At 40.0% G+C, this 26,916-nt stretch overlaps 1 protein-coding gene across 3 annotated transcripts in view; it reads left to right on the forward strand.

Moving 5' to 3' along the window:
* LOC133508444 (bifunctional heparan sulfate N-deacetylase/N-sulfotransferase 1-like) overlaps positions 1–26,916 on the forward strand; it is a 54,524-nt gene that overhangs the window by 17,520 nt on the left and 10,088 nt on the right. For all 3 annotated transcript variants that reach the window (XM_061834511.1, XM_061834510.1, XM_061834512.1), the window contains 4 exons: positions 21,074–22,035; positions 23,866–24,348; positions 25,085–25,172; positions 25,347–25,501. In XM_061834511.1, coding sequence (XP_061690495.1) covers positions 21,490–22,035; positions 23,866–24,348; positions 25,085–25,172; positions 25,347–25,501 — 1,272 coding nt within the window. In that variant the 5' untranslated portion in view covers positions 21,074–21,489. The remainder of the gene's footprint in view (positions 1–21,073; positions 22,036–23,865; positions 24,349–25,084; positions 25,173–25,346; positions 25,502–26,916) is intronic.

Genomic DNA, 26,916 nt, shown 5'->3' on the forward strand with positions numbered 1-26,916 from the left:
ACACATTTGTTTATGTTAACAGTGTCGGCTCAGGAGCACAAAGGGAAGGTGGAGATATTAATTAGTGATGTAGATGAACTCAAAAAATTAACATGACCTGATTTCAGGCCTCTTAGGAGGAAACACATCTGGACCTTAATGTATAGAGGCTTTTATCAGATGTCACATTTGATGAAGCACTAATATGTATAAATATATAACAATTCCGATAGCAATAGGGTAATCTGGGATTTGATCTGCAGGAGTCCATAAATTTGCTGTTATTGAGAGTACTGTTGATTTTCTCCAGTTAGTAGTGCATTTGTGGAAAAGTCTTAAAAAGGCTTAAGACTGCCTGAGGTGAATCCCTGGGTGTCTGTAAATAAAGGTCATCAGCATATAGATTGATTTTGTGTTCTGTCACAAGTGAGGACATAGCTCTAACATTAACACACTGACGAATAGCAACAGCAAGAGGTTCGATGAATATTGCAAATAGCATTGTTGTGAGTGGACATCCTTGTCTGGTTCCTCTCTGTAATGTAAACCTTTGTGAAATAATCCTGTTTGTGGTGGTTCCCGCTTCCGGCGAATTGTAAATGCTGCTATACAATGTATGAATGAATAGCCAAAGCCAAATTTGCAAAGAATTCCAAACACTAAAGCCAATTAATGTTTATCAAAAGCTTTATCTGGGTCAAGAGGAATACCATAAACTTGCTCTTGTATTCAAACATACTGAGCACAATGGCAATGCGGAGTAAATGTCTTTTGAGACGCTGATCAATGATGTCATTGATATCAACGAATTATGACAAAGCCAATCATAACTGTGAGCATAAATGCTCACGATCGGCTGATACCAATTTCACCGATCAAATCTACGTAAAGTGTGTGTGTGTGTGTGTGTGTGTGTGTGTGTGTGTGTGTGTGTGTACATTGTACCGTGTGAAATGTCACCTCACTCGTGCTCTGGTGTTTCATCAGAACACACAAAAGGAAACTTGGCAACAGACTACGATGCTATGTTCGCAGGAGGTGGGGTAATAAGAAGCTGTACTGAGCCACCCAACATGTTGCCATGGGACGGTGTTAGAACTTGTCCGAGATAATACAGCCAGGTTTTGTTTTGCGAGAAGACAGGGGAGATATATATATATACTGAAAAAAAAAATGAAGCTCAAAAGTCACCTAAAATTAAAAGCAGCTTCCATTCTGTTTTGTCTGAAAGAACACATGGGGTTTAGTAATATAATATTTCAACTAGTTAGGGGTTTGAAAGTTGTCAATGTCATATTATTTAATCCGATGATAATTCAGTGGGTTATACTCTCCAAAGGTTTTGTTTTTTCCCAATTTTATAACCACACAATTTTAGAATTAAAACAAATTAGATATATGTCCCAGTACTTTTCATTTGTATTATGAAAATGTTAATTACAATGAAACATTCGCAACAGATGGTTGTCATCATTGCCAAAACAGCGATATTACTATTTTGTTCATTCAATTTAAAGACTAATTACAGAATACTTTATAATTATGCTTGCTTAGCAATAATTATTGCTTTTAAAGCCTCACTCCCAATCTTACCACATCAATACAGAACTCATACACTCACGTTCATGCATGGGTTCTCATTGCAGTAAGTGAGGTGCTTGCTCCAGGATGTGATGTCACGGTCATTTCTGAGGTCAATTCCCGAAGAACCGTAGCTGTAGACAGACCAAACTCGAGATGAATGTCATCATATTATCAGAGTTTGGAGTTTGCTTCAGGAATTATGAGGAGAAACTTCACTTGCCACTGGCTTTACACCAAGTCACAGTTGAGTCATTTATTTGGCATGTCTATATAAGAAGTTTTATTCACGAAAAAATTAATACAAGTGAGAATTATTGGCTCCATTGCCTTGTTACATTGGCACACTAATGATGTACCTCTTGATGATGGTCGTTAGTGTGGCACTAGCATGAGGCAAAGAATGCTGAGAGCATGTAAATAGCATCTAAAGTGCATGTTTTGTGTCAATTATTTCTCGACTCATTCTTTTGTTTTATTATTTGGTAGTTATACTACTAGGTTTGCTGTGGTGTGATAACTTTAGTTTCGATGTGACACCGTGAGTGTGTACAACATCGTCAGTCATGACCTGCTTACACAGGCAGTGTGTGGGGCAATGTAAGGTTCTGATGTGAAATGCAATTATTTCTCACTGCCTCGTGAGCACCATCATATGGTAAGCTTACATACACGCTAAAATACTTGCTGGCGTGCATGATAACAGTGTAACCAGTGTGTTTGTTTGTTGGGCAAGTCACACAATAACAATTGCAAATGTTGGAACTCGGTGTGCACATAATGTCTACCACATTGTTAGGCGCCATGTCAAATGTGGCGGCTCATTGATTTAGAAGATAATTTAAGACCGTTACGATTGTGAAAATACAGTAAATTTAATTTTACTTGGAGACCAAAATCTGCAAATATGTGGGGCCGCAAACAGTGAACCGCAAATGGGCAAGGACTCACTATATTTAAATATTAGATATTCACAACTGTTAAGTAAACTGTAAAAACTGTCCTGTTGAAATTACATTCTCGTCTATCGCACCTTTCCAATCACACTTGTTTCCTGGGTACAGGCAACTTCGAAGTGTAAAAAAACAATTTGCTAGAGATTTTGTTGATCAAATTAAGAGTTTGAGATAAACGTAATTGGAAGTTGCACACAACAAAAGGGGTAGTGGCACAGTGTTTGATTTTCCCTCAAGTGAAGCTGCAAGGAGTTTTGCCTCAGAAGGGCATGAGGCCACGAGCTCTCAATTAAACTGAAGGCAAATCTTAAGACCTTGCCAATTGAAAATCAGAAGTACCGAATTAGTGATATAAGCTTGGAAGAAAACAGAAGTGCTTTCAGAAAGAGATTGTCTACTTTTCCATGTAATTTAGTACTACAATCTGAAGCAATATAGATTCAAGCATGTTTTTTTTTTTTTTTTTTTTTTTTAAATTTTCTGTCCAGAACAATTGTCTTTCTTATTCTGGGCTGCTACAGATCAGAAGAATCAGAATTACTTCTTCCAATGCTAGGAGGCCTCAAGTGACCAGTGGCTCATCTTGCATGAAAGGTTTTCAACCGTTATGCAGCCAACACTTATGAGCCTCATTGGTGCTGGTAATGCAATATGACTGCATTGCTTCAAGGTGGAAGGATCAAATACTATATTAGGCTCACATTGCCAGCCTTTACAACCTACTTGAGTCTAGAAGTACTAATGCAGCAAAAATGTTTTGCAGAGTAATGTTCTGTGAATGCCTGAGGCCTTTTTTTTTTTTTTTTTGTCAGATTCTGGCTAACATCAACACTCCTATTTTTTCCAAACTGATGGCTTAGTTAATGGTTGTTTTAGAAAAGTTATTCAGCATCCTGAAGCTATCTTGTCCAGGTTAATAGAAGTGTGGATAAGGTTCCTATGAATCTACAGAGGTTCATTCAGCTTTAAAATGCATATAAATATCTATATAATATGACATTTGAGGATGTCACCTATTGCAGGAATGGTCCGGAAACTATACACCACAATAAAAGGGGCTTTGCGTATACATATTGCACAATGTCCAGTTCTCAAGTTTCTCTCACATGAGGGATAAATGATATGATGGACCGGTTTATCCGCTTAAGTATGAGGAGCAAATGCAGCTCCTGCATGGGATTAGCTTGCTGGACCTGGATGTCTCAGTACTACTTCCATTCTGTTATTAAAGGCGTTACAAAGCAGGGTGATTAATATATTCTTTACAGAGAGTTATAAATGTATATTTTAATCTGAATTCTTAGTCAATGTTTATTGGTCTGGCTGAGTTTCACTAAACTTTTTAAAGGCATACCTCACATTGCTTTTTAGAAATCCATCACATTTGAAACCCAAGGGTTGTAACTGGAAAAAAATGTATCTAACTTTCTTTCATGTCGTCGATGGTTTTCTGTGCCGGTGGGGGGGATTTCAATTTTTTTACATTTTGTGTATAAAATGGAAAATTGAACAGTGATCACCAAAATGAAAATTGTCGGAAAAAAACAAAACACTGAAAGATACGGTGGGGCAAAAAAGTATTTAGTCAGCCACCAATTGAGAGAGGCCTTCATCATAGGTATACCTCACCAATGACAGACAAAACGAGGGGAAAAAAGTAGAAAATCACATTTTCCGATTTATCAAGAATTTTTTAGACAATTATCGTAGAAAACAGGTATTCAGTCAAAAACAAAAGTTCATTTCCATACGTTATATACCTTTTTTGGGCAATGACAGTGGTCAAATGTTTTCTATAAGGCTTCACAAGGTTTTCAAACACTTGCTGGTATTTTGGTCCATTCCTCCAAACACATGCGGTGATGTTTTTGGGCTGTTGTTGGGCAATACAGATTTTTAACTCCCTCAAAAGATTTTCTCAGGGGTTGAAATCTGGAGACTGGCTCGGCCACTCCAGGACCTTGAAAGGGTTCTTATGAAGCCACTCCTGCGTTCCCCAGGCAGTGTGATTGTGGCCCACATAACAAGCACAATTATTTTGAATATTCTTCTAATCATGATTAATAATCACAATCAATCAAATGTATTGCACTAATTTTCAACAAACAAGTTTTGAGTGCAAAATGACATTTTAAATAAGAATGAATTAATAAATATGCTATTAAGAAGTGCATTTGCAAAATGCAACTTAATAGAAGCAAACGCAGTTTATCTACCAAAAAAAAGGTAAGATGAGACTGCAAGCACCAACATTTCATGTGAAAATTGAAAAACTAGTTTCAGAACACAGACGATACAAGTTCTAAAATGCTGTGTAACTGCTCTACGTAATCACATCAAAATAGCAGTAGTTATGGTTTCTAAATAGGTTCTACAGGTTATCTGTTTTGTCATTTTATTTTTGCACGCTGACTTTGAATAATCAAGTGTTTTTTTTAGCATGTAAAGCAATAATCATGGACAAAACGATCACCGTTCACGTTTCTCTCAACCTGACTAAAGGTTATTGTAGGTGTCACATTGTCCAGAAAAGCACACTGTTTCCTAGTTGCTTTTCTTCCCAGACAATGTTTTCTTTTGCTATCCTTTGTCAACATACTTGTAGATTAAGCACTTGAACTGTTACCAAGTAATGCTATCGTTTTCCCAGACTTGAGGTTTTGAGAATGAATGTTAAAATGTTTGTTTTTAATGCACCAAAAAAGGGACAGTGTTTTTCCATTGTTTGTTAAAAGCTATCTGAATAGTTCCGCCAACTAGATTCCTGGATACTGTTTATCCAGATCTCCACTACTAACTATGTTTAGGTTTTTCATTCACACCTGTATCACCCGTCAAAACTTGAGATAATTATGAAAGACATTCATCACAACAGGAAATATATAAAAATATTCCCTCATTTGATAGGTTTTTCAATTTTACCCAATTTCCAACGTTAAATCTGAACTAACGTCAAGTCTATCTTCTCCCCATTGATCTCATATTTTCATGACAAGTTTCCCTTTTTTGTGGACACAATGGGAAGTTATTATGACCATATTAAAAAAATTTCTTAGTATTATAGTGACAGACACCTGCCAAACAAGTTTCTCGTCCACCAGTCTTTCAGCCATCACGCCACCTTTCCGTGGTCTTGCCCTTTATTTAATACAATAGTGGTATCATGCCTCTGTGATGACATTAAACCTTTACTTCTGTCCATCTTTGCTCTCATCAGCTTCATGCTCTAATTAGATGAGGTTGATCTTAATAAAGTTTCCCTCGCACTCACTACATTAGTTATATTAACTCTTGCCTTTGCTCTCTTGGCGTCATATATCTTTGCTATCCTTTGTCTTTCACTCTGCAAGCCAATCTTTTTTTTTTTTTTTTTTTTGCGCTAACCTAGTTACTGAGGCCCAGCAGGGGTGGGGAGCGCAATCAATTAATGAACAAAGGAGCCCACTCACTGAGCAGCGGAGTGAGTCTGGGCACTCCCCAAAAAATGTGGTCACTATCAGTTCAGTGCTCATTTGATTAGATGTTTTTCTGCTTTGTTCTTTTTGTTTGTCCACTTTATCAGCGTTCAAAGGCAATGAAACTGCTATACCTTTTTGATGAGTCTAATAGCCATTAAGATCAGGTACATTTATTCATCAAAGGGACCCATATATTGTTGACAAATGCAATTCATCCATTTTAAGATATCTTCATACTGATCTTTCTGCAATCACAATTGTGTATTATGAACATTGGTACAGAGAAAATAGTCTTGAAATGTAATTTATGGTAGATTATGTTGACAAAAATGATTATGGTTACCAGTATTATCTTTCAGCCATCCATTCTCTGAACTGCTTACCCACACTATGTTGTGAATGTACTTGTGCCTATTCCAGCTGACATTGGGTGAGAGGCGAAGTGCAACCTGAGATGGTTGCCAGGTAATCACATTGCATATGTAAACAACAATTTTCTCTCACATTTACACCTGCAGTGAATTTTAGTATTCCGTTAACCAACCATGCCTGTTTGTGGAATATGGCATGAAACGGTAGTACTTGACAGAGCATGCAAACTCCACACGGAAAGGCCGGATTTTATACCGATTGCATAAAATTAACAACCCTCTTCAGATTTGGGAAATTTATAAAAGGCAACAACCAACATTAATTTTGGAAAACAATGCACAATTTAAGATGCTTCGATCACCAAATCAAAGCCCTCTGTATTTTAATGGGTTAAAAGTGACGAGATGACCAAAGTTATTTACTTAAAGATGGTGTTTTTATGGTCACTGCGTAGCTAATATATCATATTTTCCACAACAATAAGGCGCACTTAAAGGTCTTAAATTTTCTCCAAAATAGACGGGGCACCTTATAAAGCGGCATCAAGTTCAGAAATCGGCAAATGTTGTGTGACTTTGATGAGCGCGCCGCCCATCTGACAGGGAGCATTACCTGCCAACTTGCTGCTTATATAGAGGAAAGGCGAACGTAACTCAGGACAGTATGTAGACGTTCAAGGAGGAAGGGTAGTCGTGGAAGAGGGACACTACTAAAGGCCCCCCCAGCTGGTATATATTTTGCTTTGTGCAAAAGAACATCGTTTTTGTTAAGGATGCCCGAAAATGGCACCAACGAAGATACACTTTTACAAAGCACATTTTCGATATTGTAGCGTCACTCAGATGCTGGAGGTGCTCCCAGTATGCTTTGCAGTGTTAAGCATGTACGTGAATAGCGTTTGAAGTGCATGTTTTGTGTCAGTTTTTTTTTTTTTTCCCGCTCATCTTTTGTGGTCGTTGTTGTTTTGTTGAGAATGCCGTGTTAATTGGTGACTTCCTTGCACAGGTCGTGGGGAAAAAAGAGTAAACTTTTTTCTTCTGTTAACATAAATGAAGGTGCAATTGTTCTTCACTCCCTCATGAGTGCCACCATGCCAGCGCCCAATGATATGGTGCAGCATATGTTTGTGCGAAATGTCTTAAATGCAGAAATTGCACCTGCAACTGAGACGCTGCATTTTAATACGATGTGCCTTGTGGTCGTGAAAATACGGTAGCTAATGGATTTACATGAACATATAAATGGGCAGCTAATGACATGACACACACATTACTTGTTACGTAATTACTGTGCATGATTAATGCTCCGTTAAAACATTTTATATGGAACAAAATGCTGGAAATGTTTTAATTTTATGTATATTTTTGTATTTTTAGAACCGTCAAGACCCATGTTGCACACACTACAAAACATTCCTAAGCTTGAGTGTCAATTTTTTAGAAGTTAATAAAGTACAAAATTATTCCTCCATTCTGCAATCTGGGATAAAAAGAATGTGGGGCGAGCCCAAATTGCCCATATTCAGTAATTTGTCTTCTTTGGCAACAGGTATGCTTTGAGGGTCACCCTTTTTTCTCTGCATCTCACCCACCTGTGTTGGCCATGTCTTTCACCACTTTTTCATCCCTCCCTTTCTTTCATCTTTTCATGCCATTGAGTCTCCTGCTTTTTTTTTTTTCACGGCTCAGCATTTCTTTTTTCGATCACATCCCCCAGGTCTGCCTCTCATTCTATTATCTTTCTTCCCTTTAGCCATTCTCCCTCATCCCTTTTCCTTAATCCGGCTAGCATCCCCTTGTTCCTTTCCCTGGAGCCTCCATCTCTGTCTCTTATTGTAGGAGATCAGGGAGCAGGCTGTTGCAACAAGCTGTTGAATAATGTAATCACAGGGCTATAGGCCACGGTTTCAGTTAACCCTTTGAACTCTAATCACACAGTGGGTGAGGCGAACACATAAATGACTGCTCAATAGTGGGAGCAAACAGCCCAAAGGCCTTTTTGGCTTCAGTCGACGTCGTTCAACCTTTACCTATAGGCAGAAGCTCACCTCTCATTTGGTTTCTTTATCATGGCCTCTGTTGGGTCCCACCACATTGACATCCTTAGCCTTGTTATTCCTAACATTGATGCAAAATTAAATGTCAAAAAGGTGATGTAGAATTGATTGTGAAGCAAAAGAGATCATGGCGTCCTTAACCTTATCCCTACCCCCAAGTATTTTTATTCACTACAGCACAGGGATTAAACATTTACTTGTTTGCTTTTCTTTCTGTCCATCTACTTCTGTTAGTGCTGATTCACCGTGGCACCCTGTGTTCTCCTGGCATTGAGGAGCTGTGGTACATGCTCCTGACTGGTTGTATTAAATCTCCACCAGCAGTTGATGTGGGGGTGTGTTGCTAATTTCAATCAAGTTCCAATTTTCAGTCAACAAAAATGCATTGCTTGCTCACCAGATCTAGTTAATTAACCCTTTTGTAATCAATAGAGATTTTCATATCCTTAAGTGCTTGTAGTCGATTTTAGACCCTTATATCCCAAGACTAGGGTGTATTGATCTGCAGGACTGATTGGATGCTTCCCTTCAGGAGATTGTGAGTAGTAGGAATGGGGGATATCTTGGTATGGGTGGAGGAGTGGAGGGTGTTGATGGCTAGATCAGTTTACTACTTCCTACCCCCACTTCCGAGACAACACCTGTCACAGCTAAAGTGAGCACCAAGTCGGCACTCTGAGTTTGTGTGAAAGAGTGCATGTGTGTCCAACCCAATTGATTGTGCACTGAGAGAGAGCTGGATAATTATTGTGCCTAGCAAATGTCTCGAGAACTCAATCAAGCGAGAAGTATTACAAATGGTGTAGAATGACATAACACAACTAACATCCCAGCAGCTGTCGTTGTGGTTTGAATGAGTGGTGGAAGAGTGGTCTCAGATTTTACACAAGCCACACCTTTTCGATTGTGTTCTGACTTGTAACCCACTGCTGAAATACATGTGCACAGTTGTTCTGTGAATCGTGGGTGTGGATGCAAAGGGGCACACGTTTAAGAGCAATGTTGATCCACATTGAATTGGCTGCTATTGTCACTTATACTGGATTTCCACCATCTATCCATTTTCTGAGCCGATTATCCTCATAAGGGTCGGTGTGCTGGACCCTATCCCAGCTGTCATCCTTGAGGAGGCAGGTTACACCCTGAACTGATTGCCAGCCAATCACAGGGCACACGGAGACAGACAACAGTCACACTCACGATCACACATAGGGGCAATTTAGTCTCCAATTAATGCATGTTTTTGGGATGTGGGAGGACACTGGAGTGCCTGGAGAAAGCCTTCGCAGGCACGGGGAGAACATCCAACCTCCACACAGGCGGGACTGGGATCTGAACCCCCGTCCTCAGAACTGTAAAGCCAATGCTTTGCAGCTGCTCCACCGTGCCGCCGAATTTACTTATGTACAAATTTCATTTGGTGCACACTGTAGCTGCTGTTTAACTAAAAAAAAAAAAAAAAAAAAAAAGAAAAAGCGGTGGAGACTGCCAATATGCCCTTATCTGAAAACGCCCATTCACACATTTACTGTATATGGGTTCACATGCACAACTGCTGTCCAAAGGAAACCCGCCGCAAAAATGAATACAACAACCCTGGTTGAGAGGGTACTTTATACTCCCTGCAGTGTGTGGTCGACAACACCCGCAATTTCTCATGTGACGTACACATTGCCCGGTGTGGCACCTCTGTGTAGCTTGACGCACACACATTAAAAAAACATTGTTGCGTGTCGAGAACCGCATAGCTCATCTCCTGTGATTGGCCCGTTTAGTTACGTCCTGTGATGACATAGTCACCGTTCCTCCCCTCCTGCCCACGTTACCTCCTACGCTGCCCCGTTCTCAATGAATTTTGCGGCCTAATTAACTGTATAATCTCTGACTTGGAGAAGAACTGCAGTACATTTTAAACACTGAGCACGTGGGTTGCGCTCGAGTATAAAGACAAACTATTAGCAGTGACAGTGTGGTCGCCGCATATGCAAGTCTAAAAAAAGGCTTAAGACAGAACCTGTCCCCTTTGAAATGGCAGAATCATGTCATGCTCCTTCCATTTCCTAGAGTTTGTGCCTCCAGTTCACACATATCCATTGGAGTTCAAAGTGCTACTAAACATAATATAATGAATTTTATTTTAAGTTAATTAAAAACACACACATGAAGATGGGTTTCTTCAGCATGCCTCCTCCAGCTGCTTGTCATTGACTAGAGTGAGCAAAACTTTGGCTAATGCTGATTCTGCCTGGTGAGGAATAAGTAAATATTTATTTAAATAATCTCTTAAATGCGTTGACAATCCTTTTATGCACCATTTGTTCACATAAGGCTGCTCTGTGGACGTCTGGCAATTTAGAGGCACCAGTCCCCCCATTTGCAAACTTATTTACTGTACACATGTTTTCTGTGTCAAGGTGGCCTAGACGGCAGCTGCGAAGATGGCAGGGGGGGTTGGTGGAAATAGGAAGACCAAACACAGGAGACAGCTCAGATCTGTCAACATTGTGAAAGCCACTCATGACTGAACCTTTGGTTCAGCACTAGAACTTTGTGTGTTCAAGAGGTGAACAGCTCAAATTGTATCTTGTTATTCAGCAGAGATAAAGCACACAGGGTTACGAGCTGACCTTATTTCAGGCAACCTGTGCCATGACCTGGCAGGTACATTGCCTAAAAAACATTTTCAACACTTATAAATAAAAGATGGAGGAAATTACTCACATGATGTATAGTGTAATTTCTCAACATGAAATGAAATATCACCGCTGGTTAATCTTAATGGAGGTAACAAACCTCTCAAATGAGCCCACTGAAGTTTCAAATTAGAAGCTCTGGATTACAAAGCTTCTAATTTTTCAGCAAATTGGAATATTGTGATGATATTGATAACGTGGTTATTTTGTGCACACTTGTGAGGTGAAATGAAGCAATACAAGCAACTATTTGCTGCTGCTCACTTCTATCCCTCTCCATCCAATGTTTGCATTTCTATATGGCACCTCTAAAACATTATTTCTGCAGCAATAATTATGCTCTGTTCATCATAACAAAACTGTCAATTGAAATAATGTATTCACTACTTTAACAGTATTTATTGAGATAATTTACATAACATTAAAAATACAGCACTGTCCACTAAAGGTGATTTCTTGAGTCCAAGATTCATGTCAAGCCAGAAATGCATAAATGGCATTGGAGGTTTAGAAATAGCCAATTAACAATAAATAAAATATTTGTGACTGTCCAATTTGGTTTCTTTTCCTCAGCTTAGTGATATTGTAATTTTATTTTATTTATTTATTTTTGGGGGGTTAGCCAGATGGGGTGCCTTGGGCATCTGATTCAGATGTCTCTCGGCTTTCATTTAAAGATAGGGAACTGTATAAGATTATTTGTTTTTGCAACAATATATATTTGTACTTTGTGAACTTATTTTATAACTTAATTTTGCAGGATACTGAAAAGTTTGGCGAAGGGATGTTGCAATGGAAGTCGGAATTGTTCTCTCACCCATAAAGTGAGATAAACACTCATTAAAACACCACCAAAGAGTGATACTGTTACTGTCAACTTCCTCAAATTTTGCAATGCAATATGCCCACTTAAAACAATAGAATCATCTACTCTGAGGTTCTCACTGGAATTCACTGAAATGACCAGGCATTATGTGGCTGCAACTAGCAGAGGTGTTTTGATTCAGTCCCAACTAGTGTGTGGACTGAAGGAGAATATTATGGCCTATATCCATAAATCCACAGCACAAATCTTCCAAGGTGCATAATTCTGCTCAGTGAATGCTGACATGAAAATTAATTCAAATCAGCCAGAGATAGATTCTCCTATCGTGGTTAAAAAAAAAAAAAAAAAAAAAAAGGAAAAGATCATTTAAGTGATTGGTTACTGAAATGGCACATCATTGACATTTAGTCCAATGCACAGTCCTAGTTCAGTTCTCCCCCCCCCCCATTAAAAGTGTGTGTGTGTGTGTGTGTGTGGTGTGTGTGTGTGTGTGTTATTTGCTTTCTGTGGATCTCCCACGTCCACTTTTAGTTTCTACAACTACAGCAAAGTGGAAGAGTCAAGTGGGCATTGTTTCCGTAAGCCCCCTGCTTCCAACCCTTTTTCTCTTGATTGCCTTCAAAAGAGGCTGATAATTATGACCACAGTGTCAAACGGGAGGGGGAAAAAAATTCTATCCATTTGATCTTATATGCATAAATATGGGCAGCACAACAGAATCTCATCTCCTGTGTCAGCTTTTCCACCGCAATGTGATAATATCACGAGGGATGCTTTTCTGCTGTGCAAATCAGTCAGATCAGTGTGGGTCGTGTCTTATCTGGACAAGAGAGGGAGGGAGAATGACGGAGGCATTTTCCCCCCACTAAGGAATGATACCTAAAATCTCCTGGGCAGCCTTTAAAAATGTCATTATTATTTTATGATGAGGTATGGTATTTATTGCTTATTACAGTCCAAAATCCTTCACTGTATTTTCCCCCTCTCTATTCCATTTTGATTGAGTAGATGAGTCACTTATTTGAGAGCCTCAGTTGTGTTTCAGCATGCCACAGGACTCTGTTATTAGTTTAGCATTCAATTATCTGTGACCATCATCAGATCTTGCTTCTTGATAGCATCTCCTGCTTCATGTCAGCTCAGCAAATCTGTTTTGCCATTGTGCTCCAGGTGTTCGTTGTGATAAAATGGTTCTGTGGGGCTTTGGGATGTGTTTTTGTTGCTGAATTGAGTTTTGATTGGATTGGCAAGACCCTGCAGGGCGATTTCACACTGACAAGTACTGCTCCCTCTACTTGTTTCTTTCACCCACAACCACACTCTCGCGCATGGACTTGCCTTCTCCACCAGCTGTATAACTTTCATCGCGGAGAGATGTCTATTGTCCACATGGTGAGACCCTAGGCCTCAGTGGAGACATTGTGCGAGTTGCCATGCTTCCTCTTTGTCCTTCGGCAGCATCGATCTAACTCCCTCGATGCCCTGTGATTTTTTTTTTGCCAACAAACGCCACACTGATTCCACCTACGCACAATTTGTATGAAAGCCCCCTTGCGACCCACCTCCCCCTTTTCACCACAACTGACAAAAATGATAAATGACCCACTACCTCCTCCCTCTGCCACCACTTCTCTTTGCCTTGGTTGTCTGAGACACTACAAGCTTATTTCTCCCTTCAGAAAATTCAATAGTGTGCAGTCCATTTCCTAGGAGTGTACATTTTACTCTTTGTGGGAAGTTCAGAGCAGGTAAAGTCATTGCTTCTGGCCCATCCTTTTATTTTCCAATATAATTACCAATTGTTTGTTCCAATGGTGAAGACAATAAGGTCCCACTATACAGTGGTCTGACTGCAATGCTACTCAAAAGATTAAATCAAACCACACTGCATCGAAAGCAGGTTGTTATTTCTCCTCAGCCTTCAGTCTCTTGTATCTTATTTGTCTCTTGTGTAATCACTTGGCTAAGATCGCAGATTATTTTGACTTTAAAGTTGGTCATTTTAGCATGGTTGTCAACTTTATTCGATGATGACTTGGCTCTTCATTGAAGCTTTTAAGCCCCAGGCCAGCCCTTGACTCCTATTGCTTCTTGTAATGCCCCAACAGGATCCATCAATCCATCCATTTTCTGAGCCGCTAATCCTCACAAGGGTCGCGGGAGTCCTGGAGCCTATCCCAGCGATCACTTGGCAGGAGGCAGGTTACACCCTGGACTGACTGGCAGCCAATTGCAGGGCGCATAGAGACTGACAACAGTCCCACTCACAATCACACTTAAGGGCAATTTATATGTCTCCCATGAATGCCTGTTTTTAGGGATGTGGGAGAAAACCGGAGTGGCCGGAGAAATGCCACGCAGGCAAAGGGAGAACATGCAAACTCAACACAGGCAGGGCCGGGATTTGAATCCAGATCCTAAGAACTGTGTGGCTAACGCTCTAACTAGTGGCTCCACTGTGCTGCCTTATAATATACAAATATCCTCTATTTTCCCAACTCATGCTTAGGTTTTGCTGCATAGATCTACTGTCCCTATCCTTGTAAATGTGGCACACCATGTCTATAAATAGATACAGTATAGTGAAGAACTAATGGGGGGAGGGTGCAATGCGTGTGTGGTATGGTTCATTTATTGCATCGAGGTGATCAAGGCCATTGATGGTTTGGCTTCCTCTCCCCACAACCCAGGGGAGTAATACCATTTGAGAGATGTCTACACTTCAATTTTCAGCTTCACCATTCCCTTAATGAGCCCTACTGTGCTATCTCTACCTCACCGCAATGTTACCGTCACCCCCAAAGCTCATCCACTCGGCTTTTCCAACTGTGAGGTAATCCATTTTACACCATCAGGCTATGCCCTCACCTTCCCGTCCCTATCGCTTCTCCTTGAAATCGCCGATCTAAAGCACCGTTCTTGCACAATCACCACAAAGTGAATTAATGAATCTGCCATGATTGCTGTGTCTCATGTTGTTATATTGTTTTGGATTACTTTGGCATTAATGAGATTTGACAGGATCTAATCTAATATTGAGTGAGCCTCCTTGCAAAAAACATTGTTTTGCCTACTTTTTCCATTATGACGCAAGTAAAATTATGGTGAGTAGTAAATAGAGCTAATTGTTTGGACAAAATGATCTGAAATGTACACAAATATGTTCATTCCAGCCATGGCATCAAATGTTGCAAAAGAAGCAACTTTTTAAATATGTGGAACTCAACCAAAGCTATTGATTTATGTATTGAGATTATCTAACAGGTGTAGGGAGCAGGATTTTAGAATTTGGTGCAGTCTTCCACGCTTTTTCACAGCCCTAAGCCTTTAATCACAGCAGTCCCAATGAACGCACAAAATGGAATGTACCTTTTCAAACTGATTTCATATTTATGAATGCCTGGGCTGGCTTAGAATAAAAATGCAAGTGAGGCTTCAGAAAGTAAAAGCTTTTTTTTTTTTCTTGTTTAATAGAGAAACATTTTTTTCTCCTTCAGATCTGCTTAAAATTGATGGCTTTAAAGAAATAGTCAAGAGGCGAAATACAAATATTTGTGCACAATTATTGCTTTTACTCTTATTTGATAGTGCTGGATGGTCCGATACACAGGCTACAGCCCCCCCACATCATATTAGTTTCCCCTAATTAAGTGTATGTTAATCCTTTCAAGGCTACTCATGTAATTACAGGCCTGGCATACACACATTTGTTACTGTTTACAGTGTCAACATTAACAGGATTACAGTTTGACCAGAGGGTGGGACCACATTACACTGGTTTGAAGATCACTGCATTGCTGCCTGATATGTTTCAGGATACATTTTTAGGGTTGTTTTACTAGTTTTAAAATCTATTAACTGTCTAGGCTCTTCACATCTATCTGATATGCTTTCATTATATCTACACTTGTGGGTCCTGAGGTCATCTGGCACTGCCTTTTAAATTTTCCCCCAAGCTAGACTGGAACAGTCTGCCAGTGGGCATCAGGAAGGGCAAGACGCTATTGATGCTTTATAATGAGGCTTAATATTCACGTTTGGTTTAGTTTTATAACCAAAATATTTCTTTATTTAGCATTTAACCTTGATGCTACATATTGCCAAACAAGTGGTTTTCGAACACCGTTCAAATGGTTTGGTTTGACGTTTCGCGTGAGAATCATAATGTGCAGCTTTTTTTTTTTTTTTTTTTTTTTTTTTTTTTTCCAATGAGATGAGACAATGTTTATACTCTAGAGCTAAGCAGCAAGTTAGCAAAGATCACGGAACAGACGCATCGTCTTTTGTGTATCATGCACTTCCACCGATGCCACAGCCAGTCATAATGCACCAGAGCACATCACAAGAAATCTTGCATTAGTAGAGCTAAGACCTCGGTAGAAGTATTAGGCTTACGATCGTATTACTGTGTCTCTCTCTTTTCATCGTTAGATCTCTATTATACATAACTGCTGACTTGTATTTACACCTCACTGGAAATTATTACGTTCATTCAGATACGTTCAGGTGTTTTAATTACCACAGAAACTTGGTAACATGTAGATTCCCAGCATTTAAATACACAAAGTGTTGTAATTAATACGGTTCACCTGATTTGGATGTAAACACTGTTGAATTAAAGCTGAACATCTGCAATTAAAGCCCATCTTGTTCATTAAATTCATTGTATTGGTGATTAGAGCCAAATAGTTGACCATGTCCTAATATTTATGGACCTGTCCTGAAGCATATGTCAATACTGCTTAGTTACATAAAGGTGACGTTTGTAGCTTGAACTTTACACATGACATGAGATCATTCCCAAATGATTATCATCAGTAGACTTTTATTAAGCAAAGGCACCAATTTTACGTTACAAGCCACCCCCCAAAAAATAAAAAGTCTGAATACTGAAAGGCTTATTTCTTTTGTCACAAATGTAAAAATTCCATTGAAGTCGGGACCTTGTGCAAAATGTAAATATGAACAGAATACAATGATTTGCCAATCTTTTTCAAAAAGGATATAAGATAATTATCAGACCAATAATTATCAGCCCAATATTTTAAGAAAAAAGAAGATACCACCCCGATCAGGACAATATAATTTTATTTTCAAAACTGGACCAATAACAAGAGCCGAATCATTTCGTGGCGTCACTAGTCACCAGCCAAGCAGCTGTTGTTGCATTGGCTCGTGACAGTCATGCATATTTGACCAACATTCTTTGCGTATGGCACCAAAAATAGTCATTATCCTCAGTAAATTAGCATACGATTGCTACCACTTCACGAAAATTCAATCATCCATTGACTTTGAGTCCAGGGCATGGATCACTTGCACATTTTTGAAGGTTCCATTAATGCTCAAAGTTGCATTCATGATTTGGAGCAAGATATGCTAACATTAAAACCACATCTTTTACGGGGCGTCCCTGCTTTTTTTTTTTTTTTTTTTTTTCAGTGGAAAAAAAATGCCAAGCTACATTGTGCATGTTACAACAGTATGGTTTTGTAGTAAAACTGCAACTACTAGACTGTCCTGCCAGCTGTCCAGGCCTATTTTTAATACCTGTTTTGCCATCCATTAGAAGCGCATTTAATTTTTTTGCCTGTCACTATATGCTGCTGGCATAGACGGAAAAGTAAATTTATCATGAAATGAACATAATCAAGATTATTATAATACAAAAATAATAATGCTGTGAACATATGTTCACTTTTGATTTAATAGTACTGCCTGACAATATACAGTAACTAGACATAATTGTTTTTCTTATTCATTGTTTACTGAACCAAATCGAAAACCGTATTTTAACAGACATACAAACTAAACCGTGGATTTTGTGAACCGTTCCACCCAAAGGCCAAATCTATGATTGTTTATCCTGAGAGTTGTTACAACTGATAACCAGACTCAGTCTCCCTGTTCCTCATCACTTCTCATTAATCTAGCTGTGTAGCACTGGCCTACTTCCCAGGAATTAGAGGAAGCAGGTTTGAGCGGCCTCCCTCTCAGAGTAAAGTCATTTGTCTACTCTCTCAGCCATCACCTGCTTCTTCGTGCCAACATTTCCTTTTGTCACACTCATCCTTCAAAACCTTGAGGGCATATATTTTAATTGGTGGGTTTGCGCTAATTTGCTTTCTCAATTGCCGCAGCTGCTCTCTATAGATTCACTTGTTTCCCCCCCCCCCTTTTTTTTGTGTGTAGATCACTGTCTGACACCTTTATATGGTGACTGTCAGCACATGTCACAATTGCAGAGCTCACATTGAGTGAGCTTTCTTCACATCTTTTGAGAAGAAAAACGGTGGCTTGCTGATGCGCATTATTCTCCATCTGGTTCTTCTTAATGCATGACTTAAGACAGTGACTCATTTTGGCAGCCTGAAACACTCTAGTCTCTGTGCACCTTGTGCTCTTTAACTTATGGATATGTTTGCTGCCGAGCATCAAATGTTCATGTTCTCACCCATTCTTCCTCTATATTTTGCTATTATTTTGGTGGAGCAATGGCGACAATTGTTGTATAATTGCCTCATCAGAGGTAGTGCATACTCATGAAATACTGTCGACGCTGGCATTTGAAATATAATACCCATTCCTCACCTCTTTCACTGCCAACATCCCTATTAGAATCTGATGTATTTTACTATGGTTTTAGCATGTTCCGTCACAGGGTTTTCCCTGAACCACATTCTTTCCAGTCTAGCCTTTTGGACATCACAGTCTGAAGGTCAATATGGATATCATCACGTTGAATAAAGGAAGATGCATTGTGCGTTCGAACTCTATTTGTATTTTCAGGGATGAGAATTTTCCGCTGATAGGCGGATTTCTGACTTTTTCAGACCAGAATGACCATTCTTGAGATGAGCGCAAATCCGTTGAGAAAATTTCAGGGGGGCGTGGGGTAGGGATAGGGTATCGTGCGCCTGCCTCTTGGTGGTGGGCTCCGAGCTGCAAGTTCAGCTTAGTGCTAGCACAAGCACGACTATCATATGCCGTTCTAACTTGCTCGGTAATGTAAATATTTGCAGTTTGCGATATAAACATTAAAACTTGTTTGCGGCAGATTACTCGATTGGACAACAGAGTTATACAGTATAACGATCCAATCGTGTTAGTGGTTAATCGAGTTTCACCATTGCCATGTACATGTGTTCTCTGTTCTCAGAAATCGCACTTGAAAACTTGTAAGTTAGCCAAGTAATGGCGCGTGGGACTTACATAGCGCGAACTGAGCGACGGTGTGTTCAAAGTTTTACGATGGCGAAAGTGTTAGGAAAAAAAGGATGAAGATCGAGCAAGGGCAATTGACAAGTATACTGGAATCAAAAACTGTTTCAGAGGGGTATGGCTTGAAAAGTGTAATCGTGCAGATAGGACCGAAAATGGTATCAACATGTCTAACCGAACACATACAAAAAGTGGACATTCCCGGCAAAGTGCTAAAAATATCCAGGAGTAATTGCGTAATATTGTGAATATCCCTACAAATTTCAATTGACAATCCTTTGGCATACTTGTGCTGCTGTCCAATTTTTGTTTAACCATCCTGTTTTCGTACCGAGATACTTATCTAAAGAACAACCTGCGTGAATTTGTTGGTTAAATTTTTTTTTTTTTTTTTTTTAAATCGGTGACAGTCGAAGTTTGGATATGTTAAAAAGCGTATTGGGAGTGTCTTTCTCTTAGTAGCGTGTGTATTGTAACTGCCTCCAATAAATGTCAAGTGCCATACATTGGTCCACTTTCACAGGGCATTGTACTTACTACTGCCTCCAGACCAGTGGCAGAAATTAGCATTTTCAAAGTGTGTGACCATACAAGGCGGTACTTGTGGCTTGTTGGAATTTGCTTCATATCAGCTTCTACTTAGTTTTAACTTTTATTGTTGCTTGCGCTTTCTTGCTCAGCAATATTTTAACATTGAAATGGGTTCTAGGAATGTATTACCTGCTGCGGCTAAAACATAAAATAAATTCTTTTGTCTATTGGAAATAGAATATCCAATCAAACCTTCAACTCAGGTATTCAACCTCCTCAAGGAAATAGCTTGCAAAAAATGTAAATATTGATGTATTTTTTTCCAAATCAAATATTCAACTAACGAAGTACACGTTATCTTTGTATCCTGGAGAAGAAAATTTATTCAGTCGTACTTAAAGTTTTGCAGGGAGCTGATAAAAGTCTTCAAGTTTTGGAGTCTTAATTCGTCTTGATTCGAGAAAAAAAAGTACCCTTTTTTTTAAAAAAAAAAAATTTGCTATAAAGAAACTTAAGCCCAACATTGGGGTGCGGGGAGTATGACTGAAGTTTCAGAAAGATGCAGACATGATGTTGACATTAGCTGCCAGGCCTGAGGGTGGGGAGGGGATCTCGATTGACCTTGATCACTTTGAATGGAAACTGTGAGTGCTCTATTTCCCAAACCCAATGGACCATGTAAAATCATAGTTATTTTTATTGAAGTCTATTATAATCTGTCGGGTGTTTTGGTCCACTCAGTCTTTTTAAAATCAATGCATTGATTTGTAGATGATGGGCCACATTGTGTTGAGTGTTGTGCTGTGTCGTGTGTCTGCTGTCATGACGTAAAAATTACCCCTTAATTAAGCTCTCATCGAAACAAGAATGAATGTTGAATCAAATCAATTCTGTGTTTTTTTTTTTTTTCCCCCCTTGTGAGTGTTATGTTTGGTTTTTAAACAGCTATTACCTTGTGGTATTCTTGTTTTTGTTGTGTTTATGATTGCCAATTACTCTGTATTGCATGGAAAAGTAAAAATGCTCAGTCTCATTACTTCGACAGACATATAAATATAGAAAAAAATCTTTCTGTAATAATTGCTACCTCCAGTCTTGGTTGTCACTTAAACCCTGCATATTAGTTATATGAAGCCTGCACTTTGCTTTGTGTTTGGTTTTGGGCACACAGGCTGTATGTTTGTGTGTGGGGTGTATTTACACCTCTTACTTTTGTGTAGGTGAGCAAAAGAATTGTTGTACAGTGAAATGAACTTTTGGAGTGAGGGCACAGGCAGTGTAAATTTCTCCCACAAGCCTTTCAGACCCACACAACAAATGGATGTCAAGTCATTATTTTTACATGAGGTGATACTGTACTGGATACAATTTTTTCCATTATTTTTTGTCTTGTTTTGTAGGGATTCTGCTGCCAAGATGACGTGATCTTATTCGTCCCATGAGCCCATTCTCCAATCAAGAATATTAATCAAATCCCTTCCAGGACACGGTTAGGAAGTTTGCAAGATGGGCAGGTGATGGAGTCCTCCATCATTTTTACCCGCCACTGACTCATTCTGTCAGCTTTCCCTCAGAGGCAGAAGTGTGTACCAGCGATCCAAGGCCCCCCACACCTCTGCCATGGTGACATAAGCAGGATCGCAATATGAGGGAGAGCCACCGTGAAACCATCTCATTTCTTTCTCCAGTAGCTCCTGCAGCTGCCACCTCAACACCTTTTGCCGTTTGTCCCAAAATAGACAAATTTTTTAGTTTGTGAATAGTCACAGCTCGCCATTTTCAACCCTCCGGTGGGGGAGCGGTGAGGCGAGAGACGATGCTGGGATGCGTGACTCGCCTCCGTCGGCTGGTCCGTCTCCTCCCTCTTCAGACATCCCTCCTCCTACTGTTTCTCTTCTGCACTGTCAGCGTCTTCATCTCAGCCTACTTTCTCTATGGCGTCAAGCGGGAGCTGGAGCCGTCAGGAAATGGTGTGCCAGGGGGAGAGGGAACATCGGCCGACTCGGACGACCTGAGGGTCACACCGTCTCGGCTTTTACCGCTGCGTAGCGTCTCGGGAGGCCCTGGAGTGGATCCTGCTGGGGCCAGGACAGATCCTGTAGTTCTGGTGTTTGTGGAAAGTCAGTATTCACAACTTGGTCAGGAGATTGTGGCCATTTTGGAGTCTGGTAGGTTCCAGTATCGGACTGAGATATCGCCTGGCAAAGGGGACATGCCAACATTGACGGACAAGGAGAGAGGACGTTTCACACTTGTCATTTATGAGAACATTCTCAAGTATGTTAACCTGGATGCTTGGAACCGAGAGCTGCTGGATAAGTACTGTGTGGAATACGGAGTTGGCATTATAGGCTTCTTCAAGGTTAGAACACCACACCACTGTCTCTTAACCTCCCTCACTCTGCTTCCCTGGCTCCAACCCAAACTTCCTGCCTTGGCCATCTGGCCGTGCCATCTTAAAGCAGATGGGTTTCAGGGGGTTGGAAACATTTGCTTGGTTCAAAATCACTTAGCCCTGTATCACGCCTTTTCATATTTTGGTTTTCAGTCTTTAGTGACCCACTTTGCTCTCCCATTTCTTCTTTCTTCCATCTTACACAATTTTTTTTCCCTTTCTCCATCTCACAATCCCCTTTAATCTAAAAAAAATGTTCTCAAAAAGTCAAAAGCCTCTAAAGTGTTAATTTTTTATTTTAAGCATTATTTTTAAACAAATTTAAATATTATTGAAATAATACAGAGCAAGAGATAGATTTATGTATGGTGTGTACTAATGTTAAATTCTGTAGGTGAAGGTAAGAAAGCTTGGTGGTATTTAGTGAGAGAGGATCAGAAGCGAGGAGCTCATCCCAATGACTAAGATGCTGCACTGGAAGTGTCAAAGTACCATATTTTCCGCAATATAAGGCGCACCTAAAAGCCTTTAATTTTCTCAAAAGCTCCTGGTTGTTGTTGTTGTTGTTGTCCTTTCGGCTTGTCCCTTTCGGGGTCGCCACAGCGTATCATCTCAGATGAACGCATATATATGTTTGGCACAATTTTTACGCCGGATGCCCTTGCGCCTTATAATCCCGTGCGCCTTATATCAATATTGAGCCTTTGGTGCAGCTCCATCTAATGGATGCATAACGTAACCCGAGCCGCTACTGCAGCATCTATTCTATGCGGCTTATAATGCGGTGAGTCTTATATATGAAAAAATATTTAAAATGGGCCATTCATTGGAGGTGCCCCTTACAGTGCGGAAAATACGGTACGATACATCATATGTTCAGCATTTCCTTTTACAGTTGAATACAAAGCATTTTTTTCATGTGAGAGCAAATAATTAGAACAATGGGAACCTTTATAGTAAATTTGATAATTGAATTTGATTTAAATTTTACTTCAATTTGATTTTGATTGAAAAAGTTTTTTTTCCATTTTATTTTAAAAGCTTGCATTTACTTTAAATATGGAAAAATAGTCAACCTGAAATGTTGATTTCCCTGAAACCACCTGTTTTTTGTTTGTCCTTCTTCCAAATTAGGTAATTTATACTGAATTTCATTATAACTTAGTTTGTAAAATTTATGTTGTTGAGAACTAAAGCATGATTGAAGAAGATTGCATCGTCTGGGCTAAAGTAAACTGCTGTAAATACTAAATGGGACATGCTCAAGTGTCTCATCAGGATTTTATTTCATTTAAAATATACAATTACATTTACTTTCCTGTCAAAAAGTTGGTAATAAATATTTAATACATCTTCACTTGGCAATAATACAAAGTGGACAAAGATATCCACTCCTCTGACAAAAACAGCTTCACTGTATATCTAGGTTTGAAGGTGCATAATATAATGAGTATAATAAGTGTTGGTGTGTCAAAAAGCAAAGCAAGTTAAAGTTTGTAACAATAGCAATCGAAATGTGTGCAACCTTGAAAATGTTTCAATGAATAAGTGCTGAACGCGTCTTTGATTTTCAAAGGACACAGCAGGATGGTTATTCAAATTTTTTTCAGCAGTCTCAGATCAGAGTAGATTGAGCATAGCGGCTAGAAGCTGTGCCATGCATTCGTATTAGAGTAAGCCTGACATTGCTTATTTCACACATAATGGCAGAGATCTTGGAATTATACCAGATATAGCTCTGTCTATATCTCTGTGCTGTGTGGTGAGTTGGTGTGATTTCTCTCTCCTTTTGATCAGGCCAATGAGAACAGTCTGCTGAGTGCACAGCTGAAAGGATTCCCGCTCTTTCTCCACTCCAACTTGGGCCTGAAGGACTGCACGGTCAACCCCAAGTCACCCTTGCTCTTTATCACCCGATCCGGGCAGCCGCTGCCTGGTCCTCTCCCAGGAGATGACTGGACCGTTTTTCAATCCAACCACTCGACCTATGAGCCTGTGTTACTGGCCAAGACCCAATCAGCTGAGAGCATCCCATCCATGGGACAGAATGCTGCTCTGCTTCCGTCGGTGGTACAGGACTTGGGCCTTCACGATGGGATCCAGAGGGTCCTGTTTGGGAATAACTTGGTCTTCTGGCTCCATAAGCTGGTGTTTGTGGATGCTGTAGCCTTCCTTACCGGGAAGAGGCTCTCATTGTCCCTGGAGCGGTACATTTTGGTAGATGTGGATGACATCTTTGTGGGAAAAGAGGGCACCCGCATGAAGGTGCCTGATGTAAAGGTGGGTGTGCATGTGTGTTTGCATGTCATTTAAAGTGGAAGAGCTTTATCATAGGGAAAGCTAAATTCTCTTTTAAAATATATCACACAGTACTTCTCAGCCATCTGTTTGCTGAATTAAAAAGTTACCTCTGTGGCATGCTGTACTAGTCATATAGACAGCTCCTCTTCTCTCTCCATTTTCCTTTTGAATGCATTGTCCCTGTAGGCCGCTCAAAGCTGACAGGCCCCAACGCTCGCAAAGTCACAAGCTCCGCAGCTATGAATATTTCAGGGGCCCGGAGACATAGAATGTTGAAAAGCTCCTTACCGGTGTCCCCTCACAGTGGAACATACCAACCTCACAAGATGAGACTGAGGCTTTGGGAAAAGTTATGGAGGATGTATCGAGGCTTCCGGGTGGGGGACACCACAGCAAACTTTTAGGACTACATCACACTGTGACAAAATTGTGAAATGTATGAGCGTTTGTGTGCTGGGAGTCTCAACCACCGAACAGATCAAATGAAACAAACATCCAAAATCAGAGCACAGCGAAATATCAAACAGAATGGAGGAGAGGAGTTGAGGCTATAGGGAGGGGATGGTGGATGTTTACTGAAAGCAGGCTACAGGATGAAATATGCATGTCGGCTCGTGTGTGTGTCATCTTCATGCTTCCTCAATAATGTGCCTGTGCACCAGATTGAGAACATTGTGTGCTGATTCACACTTTTATCCACACGCTGTGTGTTCAGGCCCTGCTAGAGACGCAGAGGGAGATGCGCACACATGTTCCCAACTTCACGTTCAATCTGGGCTTCTCAGGGAAATTCTTTCACGCAGGTAAAATGCCTCGTCATTGTCACACACTCGTCAATAAATACAATACAATAGCACGTGAAGTTGAGGCTCATGACACATTTTTTTTCACTGCCTTTACACCCTGATATGCTATATCCTGCCAAAGTAATATTTTCGTCCACCCACCTCCTGACTCTGTCTCCTTTGGACATCCAGGATCAGATGAGGAGGACCTCGGCGATGACCTGCTGCTTTCCTATGTGAAGGAGTTTTGGTGGTTTCCACACATGTGGAGCCACATGCAGCCCCATCTCTTCCACAACCAGTCTGTGCTGGCTGAGCAGATGTTGCTCAACAAAAAGTTTGCAATGGTGAGTGGAAGCGGGGGAAAAAGAAAAATCATATCAAAAAGGTGAAGGTTTCCTGAGCATTGTCCCTTGCTTAGTTTTCCTCATCTCGTCTGACACAATTGACTTGACATTATCATCATAAATTTTTTTTATTTCCAAGCAACACGTTTTCCCTGTTAAGACACTCAGAAAAGAGTACATTATTGCACTTTTATAAACCTTTTGGTAGTCTTGGTTAGGGTATCCAAAATGTAGCTCTACGCGTGACCGTAAGCCTTTTGGGGCTCTCCTACATCGAAATGTTTTTGTGACTCCAAAGACACCATAAAACTTTAACCATCTGTTCATCAGTGCCTCTTTAGAGTATTTACACATACACTAGCACTTAATCTTTTAAATGAAATTTCTTGTGCAGTTTTAATTGTACCTATATTATGTAAAGCAAATTGGGTTACCTTGAAATGAGCTACATAAATACATTTGCTTTGCTTTGCTTTTTAACAGCCACTCTCTTAATACAAAGGCATTTGTCTCATGGAAACTTTCCTTGATACGCTTCTATTGGAACTAACCCATTTGCTCTCTGAGTTGCACATTATTTCACTGTACAGTCATTTTCTTGAAATGTCCATTGTTTTTCTTCTTTTCACGAAAGACTCCCTTTCACCCGCAGAAAGGTCCTCCCTTTTCCTCATTATGGATCAAAACAGACTTGCTTAATAATGTAGAACAACCTCCCTAAGTAATTTTCCCTTGAATGGGCACACCAGGAAAACCAATCAGCAAACATGCCTGAGATTGATATCAGTGGTCTCACTAGAAAGGAGAAACGACGTACTGTTGCTATCTAGTATCAACCTTGTCCCAATATGATCAAGTTCATATTTTTTCACCCATGTCATCTGCTATTTTTCACATTCTTAATCGTTTTAAAGAGTTGAATGCGCAACCGTCTGAGAATGATTATAAAACGCTGCCTCTGTCATTCTGCTTTCCCGGCTGAAAGTCTATTTTATAGAAATATTGAATGAAGTCAGGTTATATAATGTTATGTTAAAAATGGATCAATTTGTTTTGTTAACTGTGACGGCAGTCTTGCAGAAGGAAGTTTGTGAGCCATAAACGTAATTCCGTACAGATTCCTCTCTGCTTATTAAACTGCGTAGTCAGCTCATCAGTTTATTTAATATGCCACTCATGTAATCTTTTAGGGAGTTTGGAAACCCCAGTCCATTGCTTTTATGAAGTCTTATAGCCTTTTTGTATGGTCGGGGAGTCGGCGTGAGCGCAGACGGCTGGTGCTGGTGACATGTTTTACTATTTTTATGGATGTACATTTTTTAAAAAAATTTGAGGCGCATTGATTTAGCACTTGAACATGATCTTGGGGTGGTGTTTGGTAGATGTTGGTGCGCAACCGTATAAGATGCCAATCT

The sequence above is a fragment of the Syngnathoides biaculeatus genome, chromosome 11 (assembly GCF_019802595.1).
Source record: "Syngnathoides biaculeatus isolate LvHL_M chromosome 11, ASM1980259v1, whole genome shotgun sequence".
NCBI classification, from domain to species: Eukaryota; Metazoa; Chordata; class Actinopteri; order Syngnathiformes; family Syngnathidae; genus Syngnathoides; species Syngnathoides biaculeatus.